This window comes from Pinus tabuliformis, chromosome 2_2 (assembly GCF_031772625.1).
Source record: "Pinus tabuliformis cultivar Carrire ecotype Pingquan chromosome 2_2, CPIR1, whole genome shotgun sequence".
In the NCBI taxonomy this organism is placed as follows: Eukaryota; Viridiplantae; Streptophyta; class Pinopsida; order Pinales; family Pinaceae; genus Pinus; species Pinus tabuliformis.
Window position 1 is genome coordinate 24,488,131 of NC_142300.1, and position 12,156 is coordinate 24,500,286.

Below are 12,156 nucleotides of genomic sequence, written 5' to 3' on the forward strand. Positions count from 1 at the left end.
CGATGACAGACCATAATGAGCACAATAACCTCAGACATGATACATATATAATACGAGCACTCTCATAGCATGCACTGCCATGTTTTGAAACATTAAGGGCTGACAAGCACCGATGGAAACATAATTTATATGTAAGTGCTAGAAATTTGACCAAAATGGTGTTTCTAAGCAGAGCAGGTTGGATAGTAAAGTAGACATAAAGACCACACAAACAAGTGGCTCACATAAGATTGGGAAGGTTAAGAATGTACCAGTTCTCTAATACCATGTTAAACACAACAATGGAGAAGACAAGAGATATGAAAGATCAACCTTGAATACATATATTATTCACAATGATACACAAGTCTAGTGACCCTTGGTTTCATATTCCAAGTGGTCTTTTGGATTCCCTTTCAATGTTCAACTTTCACACCAACTCTTAGAGGATTAGGTGTCCAACACAAAGGATTCTAATTGAATCCATTAAGGATCATATCATTCCCAAATTTTATTTTGGCACATCTAAAGCAATATATAACAAGTTGGTAAAATTGTATTCGGTAAGCACTATAAGTTAGAAGATATCTCTAAGGAATAAAATTTACAAGACAAGGTTATAAAAGGATGAAGACTTGACCTCATATATCTTAAAGGTATCACAATTGAGGGATCAACTACAAGGGCTTGGAGAAGTTGTTTCCAATTATGAACTAATAACTCGTATACTCAATGCATTACCTCTGGAATGGAGTAGTTTTGTGACAAGCATTTATTCAAGAATTGACACTCCAAACTTTGATAAGATATGGTCTTTGTGTATGCTAAAAGAAGCAATATTGAAAGAAAAAGATGACACTGATCCAAATGAAAAATCTCAAGTTTTTGCTGCCAAAGTGAAGAAGAAGAAAGGGAAGTTTGGAAAGTTTGAGCTTCGTCAAAGGAACAACAGTTAGCCACGAATAAATCTAGATATGTCCAAAGTGAAATGCTTTGGATGCAATGAATATGGACACTTTAAGAGAGATTGTCCCAAGACCTGCAAAAAAAGAAAAACAATAAGAGGAAAGAAAGAAGTGGAGCAAATACAACAGAAGTTAAGAACCCAAAAAATAAATTGAAGAATGAAGACACCAAGGATATATATTACTAAAGAAACCCCCATCAGGTTTTCTTACAATATGTTTTACTTTTCATTAGAAGATGGTAGTTATAGTAGCATGTACAATTATATTTGTAGAAGAAGTTTGATTTTTGTAGCATGGCATCATGAAAAGTAGCATAAAGGAAGGATTAGATTCTACACTGTCAGTTGCATCTCATCAATAGCAGTCATCAAGCAAAGATAAAATATTTTGAGCCATCCAACACTCCACCATTCATGTAGTTACTGTTTGGCATTCACATCATTGTAAAAGTAGTCTATTAGTTATAAAGGATCACAATGATCCTTCATAGCGATTATGAAGGTTCTTCACTATGTGAAATAATCTTTGTAACGTGAAAATACATATATTTCTAGTAAAATTATGGAAGCTAGCTTCAAATATGCTCGCAGAAATGAAGTTAATCAAGTTGCAGCATGAATAGAGTACTTCTCATCTTAGAGAAGGAATCTCATCTTAAAAATCATTCTAAACGTCATCCTCAAGAGGAGATGCAACTCATTCAAAAGAAATAATACTAGTCTATGGCAAGCATAAAGGAAGAGGTATGTATATCCTTAAGATAGTCTCATTAGAAAGTAAAATTCATGTCTTCAAGTAACATTTCAGGAAAAGCTCATTGCAGAAATATGATTGGTAGAACAAGCATGATATGTTATGAATAAATTGGATTGGAAAAGACTCTTCCCTTTGGTTACTTAACACATAAAAGCATGATGGATAAGAAAGAACTCTTCCATGTATATAGAAACATGATAGACGGGAAAAACTTGTGATGAAGCTGAAAAACATCTGATATGGTCTCCTAAAGCACAATATTAATCGACATCCAAGTTGGACAACTTCAGAGGGAGTTGAATAAACTATGAAAGATATTATTTTGAAGCTTGTTGATTAGTTCACTCCACATTGATTGATACTTGAAAGGAATAAAGCATGAAGACGAATTCTAGTATGAATATAGACCAGACAAGGGGATGCTGATTTCAGAGGGAGGTAGTAGCAGAACATGACATTTTAATGGATATCATGACTAAATAAATTTTATTTTGATGATTCCTTGGAGATATGACTTGGCTACTTAGAAGGCCATAGTACAAAAGTATGGATTGAAAGTATAAACAAGTTGAGATAATATATCTACAACTATTTGGTTTAAACTCAATCCTTGAACAATGAAGGCAGGAAAGGTAGTAAGTCACAAGATAACATGTTGGTCATGTTGGATATGATGATATTCACTTTCCCAGTGGATACAAGGATCAATGATTAAACTCTACATTGATTGGTTTGGAAAGATACTATTGATGATGAAGATACTTTCAATAATAATTGATGGAAAATTATGTAAAAGGCTAATAACAAGAACCCTGTCATGAAGGACAATTGAGAAAGAGTTTGGCTCCACCACATCCAGGAATATCGAAGCTCAGATATCATATGATGATAAGAGATAAGATCCCTTGCACCTATTGTTGTGATCTCCACAAAATAACAAGTAGCTAATGAAAGAAACACATAATGAAGCACATGATTATGATGAAGTCTCCTTGATTGAGAGGGAGCAAAAAATATCCTTCATATTTGAAAAGGAGTAAGGACCTCCTCCTTGGTTGAAAAGGAGTGATGGTGTGTCATGCATTAGGCTAGGACTAACCACCTTACATTTAGTGTATCACACTGGGAGGGAGAATGGAGGATTGGATAAGCATATGAGGACTGGTACTCCTTAAGGATTGGACAATCCAAAATAGGAAGTAGTCTTGTGGACATAATCTCTTTTAGGATCTAACAGGGCATCCAAGATAATAGTGGTTGAAGAGGACCAATATTCTTTGAGGATTGGGAATCCAAGATAAAAATAGTTCCTAGAAAGACATACCTTGTGAATATCCGGATGGGGTATGTGCCTTGAGAGGCTGAGGTGTCCATATGTGTGCCTCCGAGCATTGTGCTCTAAACTTGTGGAGAGTTAGAGATTATTGGTTAAATTATATTACTATGTTGCTATTTAACAATGTTGGTCATGATGATGATGCTTAAAGAGATTAAGCCTACCAATCTGACTCTTCTTATGAGAACATTTTAGTTTGATAATATCCTTGTACCTATTATGGGATTATGAATACCTCCTTAGCTAAGAGGGAGTGTTAGAGAATGTAACTAGGTTTGGTCTTCATAATTGCTATTGTACTTATGTCATTATATGTTCTATGTAAAAGATAAAAAAGAAGAAAAAGAAATATATTTTTCAAGCATGGGTTTCATGCTAAAATCATTTTATCATCTAGGTCATGCATGATGTTCATGCTTCTAGGGTTTATTGAGTCAAAATAATATTTGTCATAAGTCAAAATATTGTCTTAGAATCAAGTGCCATTTGGAGTTTGAAAATAAAGTGGAAGAAGAAATTTATTTGAGTCAAAAAAATGTTATTTTTGTACCCACAAGGCCAAGTCGGCCCTTCCTCATTAAGTCAGACCTGGAAGGGGTAATTTGACCTCTTGGATGTGTATAAATGGCAATAGTTTGAACTCAATTGAAGCACCAAGCAAGCAAGTTCGATCTCTAAGAAAATAAGAGAAAAAATCAAGAGAAGAAGGAGCAAGAAAGCAAGAGAGAGAAAACGAAGTCCAAGGAAGAAGCAAATAGAAGTTTCTGCCCTAAAATATGCCCTACATCTCTTACACGTGTGGAATTCTGAAGCTGTTGCAGGGGTTGAAGTTATAGATTCATTGTAGGTATGAAATTATGAAGTTGGAGTTGTTTTGAACGTTTTTGAATTGAGTTGACATTGACTTGCTGAAAGAGCTTGGGAGTAGGGATGACTTGGGTCTTGTTAGAAGTTTTTGTTTTGTTGTTTGGGTTTTGGATTTCTCATTTGCTCTGATTATATAAGAAGAGAATAATTTTCTGGGTTTTCCCCTTGGAGGGGTTTTTCCTTGGTTTGGAGCCTACATCTTGTGTTCATTGTCTATTTTTGATATTCATGATTTATGGTTTTGGTAATTGTTTGATGAACATAAAACAATAAAAGTAATAAGAAGGCAACATAACTTCACAAGCAATTATCAAGTAAAAATAAATCACCCTAATTGTTGCCCCTATGGATTTCTCAACATGTTCAACTTAAGAAAGCTTCCAACTTGCAAAGTAGATTGGTGGTTGAATTTTCCTTTGGTTTGTGTTAGCATTTCACCCAATAGTTTTCTTGAGGAATCTACATGAACATTAAACTCAACTGAACAACCTAGAAAAACTTGGATGAGAGCACTCACCATTTTTTCTTTTAGTATGTTAATTATACTTGGAATCCTTTCGTTTATTTGAAATATTCAAACATTTTCAACGACCTCTCCATGGGCCTTGTGTTTGAGGAATGGATCATGATGAACCTTATGTAATATCTTTTGTGCTCTAATGCGGATCTTAAGGTCTATATAGTGACTAGAGTTGGTAAGACAACAATCACTTGAATATTTGCTTGATCTATAAGAATACTATCCCAAAAAATGACACAACCTAATAGTATCCAAATGGTGTACATAATATGCACCTTTTCAAGTTGACATAGATATATAGTTGTTGGAATGTTTTTATCATGAGAAGAAACATTACAACATATTCCTTTAGTAGCCCATAAACGATCAATTTATCCAAATGCACTTCTAAGAATTTATATATGCAATGCTTGAAAAATGTGATGACAATCCTAGAGAACATTGTCAAAGCATCCTTAAGTTTAAAAAGCATGATATTTTAAGCATAGTATCCCCATTCTATTAAATTATAATCTTCATTTTCTCCTCTTTAGCAATGCAGACCTAATGACACCCTGAGAACCCATTCATTTTTGGTTATGCCTCCTTCCCTACTACATGGTCGAACACTTCATCACTAAATGTTGTTGGGAAAGGGCCAATAATGCACATTGAATTTTTTCCTTTAAATTATACATATACTTCGTTCTTTCCCATCTTGTTTTCTTGTCCTAATAATAAGTGGGCTTATCTAGTTGGATTCTTCTATTGGGAATATTCTAGCTATTTTCATATTATCACTAATTCGTTTTTGACATTTTGCTTGAACCTAGGGTTAAGTTTGTGTGGTATCTTCTTTATGGCCTTGGAATATGACTTGAGTTGGATTATAATCTTCTTAAACTAACTTTGATGCCTTTTAGTTCTATAAAGTTGCAGGGAAAGAGATCCTTATAATCTTTGAGGAGCACCTCTCATTACTACATTGTTAATTCATCCAAATAATCCCAACTAATGATAAATGTGGATTTTCTTGTGAGCCAATGTTGATATTCTTATTCTTATGTGGTTCTTGATATATATGGGGATGTGATTGATAGGTTGAGTCTTTAATTGTTATTTACAATTTCATTTCTTTGAAGGTGAGATGCCAAAAATTATCTAAGTCATCATCATTTTCATTTCTCTATCCAGCTTTGTTGCAACATTTGATTAGTTTAAGGGTATGTTCAAGTTGTGCCATAACTCTATTTTGTTAATTTCCACTGGAAAAATCGTAATCTTTCATTATGATTGAAAATTTACATGTTGTAGATGTCTTTCGGCATATGCTGCATTTGCATTTTTCCATCTCTGTAAACAGATTTCAAAAAAGGTGCTCAAAGAATGATGCATAGATCCTTCATCATCACGCAGGGTGTACGGATTTCAGGAAATAAACATGCAAACAAAAATTAATGTACAAGTGGGGAAAAGTCAAAATTTTCTCCCTTTTTTCTTTTCAACCTTTCTCCAACCCCCTTGTGACTCTGTTGGAGTTATAAGTGCTAGTGTTGTTTCAGCCACAGGTTGTGGATTGTCTTTATTAGAGTCTGATGCATCTGATGTGTGTTGACGTTTAGTTCTGCTCATATCCATAGTATCTGATATCCTTGCCAATGCTGTGTCTATATGTTCCTGTGGATTTGTGTCTTTTACTGTTGATTCTTTGTTCATCTAATTGTTCTCATTGGGGTTAACAAATTCCATCTCTTCTTCCTCCTCGTCATCTGGGGGAGGTGGAGGAAATTGCCACCCCTTTACTTGTTTTTCCGTTTTCTTCTTTCTGCAGTTGTCTTTTTTGGCAGTTGGACATGTGATTTGTAGGTGTCCTGTTTGTCGGTAAATTCAGCATCTGAATGCAGTTTTTCATAATCGAGAACGTGTGTCCAGCTCCTCTGTCTATGCTTCAGCTGAATTTGGTCTGACTGGCCTTTGCTGAGATCTACTTCCACACATATTCGTGCAAAAGTATAAATTCTTTCCTCCACACGTTGGGTGTCCGTTTTGATGTAACGCGCAATAGTATTTCCGATTCCAGCTAGTACTTGATGATTCCAGAGATGTATTGGGAGATTGTGTAGCTGCACCCAAACTGCCATCTTAGAGACAACCATTGTATTTGCATCAAAATCTGGGAACCATGGTGTGATGAAGAGTCCTGTGGATCCCCAGAACCAAGGTCCTTCCTGTATTACTATGTCTCTGTCTATTGCTGATAGAAAGTTCACTATGAAGAAACCCTTGGAACAAAGGTGTATTTCACATTGTGTGGTCCAGTTCGTGAAGATCCAATGAAATAGGTCAGCTGGTTTGGGCCAAAAGCAGTTAAATCTACATATTATTGCTTGTCTTTCATATATAGTGCAGTGCTCATCTGTTTCTGGTGTATCTATGTTGTATTCTGGGGTATGATTCAGCTGTTCCACAATGTATGGCCTAGCGTCCATACCTAATTGATTTGGTGCTGCTCCTTCTGTGTTTTTCCCTTGTAGAATGTTTTTGAAGGAAATATTGCCTGGTTTTTTCCCTATTGAACCAGCACCACTTCCTTCAGCCTTGTGAGGATTTCTACTGTTGTCGGTTGCGCCCCCTCTTATTCTTAGATTGAGGATGATTGTTGACAGAGGTGCAATTTTGTATTCCTAGAAGTATTTTGTGTATTGTAGCACTCTGCCCCCATGTATCAGATTTTGTGATCTGATGGGGTATCCTAGCTGTTGCATTATAATTTTCTGCATTTGCTTAACAGAGTCTGTCTCTTTTACCCAAATTAGTTTCGATTTTCCTTCCGAGGTTTTTACAAATACTTGGAAACTGTGAGCTCTTACCAGGGATCCAGATCTTGTTCATTAGATCTAATCCTGAGATTTCGCTCTGCATCTTTAACTCACCGCTAATCAGCTTTCCTTTCCTTCTTTCTTCAGCGCTATTGCCCCAGGTACCATATGGGTGAGGTATCGTGGCCTTTGTGGTCACCCAGATCTGCCTTCTGAGCATCTGATCAATTAGATTGTTTACAGATCTGCAATATTTTTCACCATCCTTTGCGTGTATGGTAACCCCAGATTCGTTCAATAGTAGAACGAGACCATACTCAGATTTTTGCATAAAGAAAATTGGGTGTATGCGATTTCTTACCTCCGGATCTGAGTCGTTTATGCTGCCATTACCAGTGCTGTGATCGACAAAGTTCCCATAACCATGTACCTGTATTGTCGTTGATTCGCTGGTTTCGGGTACCCTCCCTGTTGATTTCTTGAGTGCTACATTGTTTTTTCCGATTCTGCATTCTCTGAGAGCCAGATCTGTCAGATTGATGGCGGGTTTTTGTAATAGGTAATCGATCTGCAGGGCGACGACGGTGATCCCATATGCTGAGGTATTCAGAGCATGTTTGGTGGCTCTGTCTGCTGCTCCAAGGTCCAGAGTGCCCCCGAAACCAATGGATCTCTCCTCTTCCTCGTTGTGATAACTAGAGTCCAGCCACTTGTAATCTATCTTCTCTCTTTCGCTGGTTTGCTTCACCTTTGCAACCCGGTCCTGGAGTTTGTAGATCCGGTCGATTCCGGATGCAGATGGGGAAACTGCAGGTACGGCGGCCATTTTCCTTGGAATCGAACCCTAACTTCCTCTCAAGAGCAACACAATGTTAACTCTATTTTGTTAATGTTTTGGCATACTGCTATCTTTATTTGCATCCTCTTGCAACAAATATTAATTATTTGATATTATTTATTATAGTGGTGAGTTATAAAGTCTTACTCATAAATGAGAAATCCTTGCAAAGTGAGACCTACATTGCCTTCTAGATTTGGATTTGCCTCCTCGTCCATTCATGGATGTATCAAGATTTATGGATTGCACCAATTGTATGGATGAACATATGTGCCCATACTTTCTTAGGGTGTTTGTCTTGCATACATTGGTTTATCGAATGCTTTAGAAGTACACATGGGTATATTTATACTTGATACAACTCAAAGATGATGTCTTGGAATTCGTATGTATAAATGGACCTTGGGACTCTACAATAATTGGATATTAGGATTGATATTTGATGGCGGGTTGGAAATCATCATATCTTTGGAGTAACTCATTATTTATCGTTTATTTTCGTGCTAGAGTTTCTTTGAATACCACATCTAGTGTTGGAATCCTCTTTTTTGGTTCAATGGAATGCCCCATTTGGTCTAGAAAATATATGATGTCTTTAACCCCAACATATATTGGTGTATCTATAATATTTGTTCCTATCCATATGAAATTTATAATAGGAGCACAACATTTGGAATAGAGTTAATGGTTACATTCTTTCCAATTTTGTAATGCCCTATTGGAGTCTATGTCGAATCAAAAACTAGATATTGCACCAACTAACATCTCCATCTATTATGGGGTAGATATTTCACCTTCATACTTGCAGTGAAGTTGTAGATATGATCAATTGTGTTCTCCTCCATGTTTTCTTCTATGGGTTAAATGTAGAAAAGTTCTCAGTATGGGTCAATAGGTTGCATGATTCTAGTTCCCCTAGGTTCAAAAATCATTTCCCCTCACTTTAAGTCAATGAATGCATCATTTTCATGTTCACATTCAATTCCAATTAGTGCATGATACATGTATTTCTCATATTTTATCTCTATAACTACAAATAAAATAACTATATTCATTCCTATAAGGTATACTTCAACGTTTTCCATTCTACTAATGAGGTAGATTCTGTATTGATTTGCAATTCACTACTGAATATTGAAACAAATTAACCCTAGTATTCCATCATATCTTATGACTTATTTTTTAGTATGTTTACATCAGATACACATTACATATTTGACTTCATGTACTAAAATTTTGGCTCTGAGTATGAATCCCCTAAATGTTCACTCTCCTATAATGGACTAAGTAATGTTCTGTTGCAACATAATTGATAGGAATTTTTTATTAATACCTAAGAAATGTTTGAAGGAAGTCATTTTATGCCATCCTTTGTTTCTTGGGTATGGTTAGTACCTTCCTCTTTCAAATGTGTCTAGTTAGTACCACCTATTGGGGTATGATTTTGCATTATGCAACATCTTGTAAGATGCGTACAATTGCTTTGTAAGTCTATTTTTTCTTTGTTGCATTGTGACCAATGTTATTGGGTGTTCCTTTAATGATCTAAAAAGGTGGATTTAAACCTTGGTCATCAATAAAGTGCATACATCTTCTAATTACCACAATAATCTTTGGGACTTCAATATTTATTGGCTTTAACATATATAGGCTAGCATTCCTTTTTTGTGGCTCTATGATGTTCATATCTTGGTCTTCTTGGTAGAGGATAATTTTTTTAAATATCACCTATATCATCATAATTATAAAATTTTATATGTATGGTTATACTCAACCATGACCTCCTATCATAAACCTTTTCTTCCTTGAAAAATACCAACAATTTGGATTCTAATTGACCCTCTCCTAAACTTGAAATTACTTTTTTTTTAAATCTCTCTACCAAGGCTTGTAAGACCTTGTAGTTACTGTGTCATGAGTGATTTCTTGAAAAAAGTTGTAGAATAAGGTCATTATGGATGTTGAATTATTATATAGAATATGGTACAACTACAAGGAATAACCATAGATCTTGAAAAAATTATATTTAAAATTCAATTATCTTCCCACAAAGGGGCCTAGTAGAGTGTTAGGTCCATCTCACCCACTTAGCATAGGGAATTCATTTTCCAAGTTTCCTTTGATATTACACATGGTACAATATACTTATAGCCTATTTTAGCCTTCACCAATTCTTGTATTTGTTTTTTATGAGCTAGCAACTGATTCAAAACTTGTAACATCTTTAGAGTTTCATTGGAATATGGGATGACTACAACATGGCTAAGAGAGGTGCTAAGAGAGGTGCTAAGATATCCTACCAATTCATTCCTCGTCACCTACTATAGATATTCTCTTTATGAATCCCATGTTTGTTACATCAAGGCAATCATTATTAGAGGTAGGATTCCTTTCATGTACCAATCTTTGTGCTAAGTGTCATGGATAATATGTTATCCTACTCATAGGATCTTTGAACCAAGGGTCGTATTCCGATGTTCTCTCTCCAACAATTTGCTTGATGTATTCCAATTGTTTGCAACTCTATTACTATGTTTTTGATTTATGAAGGTCTCCGATGAATGCATGCTTGACCTCGTTCATCATCATGGTGATGCCTTCTGGGATGCTTTGTAAATATTCCATATACCATTGTAAAATGTGACCTTACAACACCATTTGAAATTCAACCAACTTCATTTCAATAATCACAATATTTTCAATGCTCAATATTTCTTTGGATAAGAATTGGTGTGGCTTGACATCTCTATCTATCTCACCTTAGTACTTTGGCAGTTGCAATGTGGAATCTAGTTGCATCTCAACCATTCTAGTATTGGAATTTTGAATAAACATAAATATTATTTGTCTCAACTAAACAATTGGGTTTTGATTATGAAAGTAAACTAATTATATTGTTTCTAAGTAAATATTTACGACATTTTCATGGGAATGTACTACTACTTGAAATATTTCCTTCCTTACTTTTGCTACAATTGTATATATTAACATTTCGATTAACTTGATTTAGGTTTCCCTCACCGCGATTTGAATGCGAAAGGGGTGGTTTAGGTGTTGTGATTTTTTCATTTCCTTTTGGGGTTACCATGTGTACTAGTTTTTTTTCTTCCTCAAAAAAAGCCAAAATATATAAATAGTTGCATCATCAGGTTGCATTTTCGTGTCAAGATTATCATTTTTTTTAATCATGTGTGGCCTTGTTGTGGGTTGTAATCTTGTACAAATAAATTCTTAATAAAATATAAAAGATGAAAAGAAAAACACATACATTAACATAAATATTTTAACTTGGAAACTCAAATTGGGAAGACCAACAAGATGTTTTTAATATATATTCTTATATACATTATTACAATACAATATATATCCCACGTCAAATATTCCAATCCATTTACCATGGATTAGAATATAATTGTAGTTCCTTAACTGAAACTACAAGGCCATGGGAAAAACCACCACGCCCCACAAACTGTTAAAAGAAAACACTGTACAACCAAAATGAAACACAAAAACCACCCAATTTTTTTTTTCAGGGGTGTTTCCATGGAAACCACACATAGGTGGGCTTCTTTCCCTCCCACGACCCATCCATATAGCGGGGTTCCCCCCTTGCTGTGCTCAACATGATGTACAACATGTGGGGACAATCCTACAAAGAATATAACACATGCCCAACATTCTTCAATTTGTTTTCTTTTCACATAAGGGGTCGCGAGAGTACATGATCAACAATCCAGGGAAATAATTCCCATTATTTCTCTACACCAAGATAAATTTTCAGTGATCACAATTTTTTTTAATGAATATATGACATTCTTCAAAGTGACCACCTTCACCAACGACATCTGTTATTCAACCACATCTCTCTCAAAGTGATGTTGAACATCAATATGATTTTCCTTAAAATGGTATGTTGGATTTTTCGTTAGGAAAATTTCACTATTACTATCACAATCTATCCTCATAGGTTATTGAACCAACCCAATACCTAAACACCATATTTGCAACCATAATGCTTCATTTCTTACATGAGTGATTGCCATGTATTCAACTTCTATAATTAAGAGTGCCACTACATACTATCTCTTGCTCAT

General features: G+C 35.2%; 1 protein-coding gene across 4 annotated transcripts; it reads right to left on the reverse strand.

The window, feature by feature from the left end:
• Positions 1 to 675: 675 nt before the first annotated feature.
• LOC149191343 (uncharacterized) lies at positions 676 to 8,193 on the reverse strand. Of its 4 annotated transcripts, none has more exons than XM_089404178.1 (2): positions 7,276 to 8,193; positions 676 to 1,018 (listed from the first exon to the last, which is right to left on the reverse strand). In XM_089404178.1, exons 1-2 carry the CDS (start codon positions 8,048 to 8,050, stop codon positions 948 to 950), a joined length of 846 nt encoding a protein of 281 aa, XP_089260304.1. In that variant the 5' UTR covers positions 8,051 to 8,193; the 3' UTR covers positions 676 to 947. The 4 variants fall into 4 exon arrangements, with proteins under 4 accessions (XP_089260304.1, XP_089260307.1, XP_089260306.1 ...); XM_089404181.1 differs by having other exon boundaries at positions 7,655 to 8,181; XM_089404180.1 differs by having other exon boundaries at positions 7,586 to 8,175.
• Between the last annotated feature and the right edge of the window lie 3,963 nt (positions 8,194 to 12,156).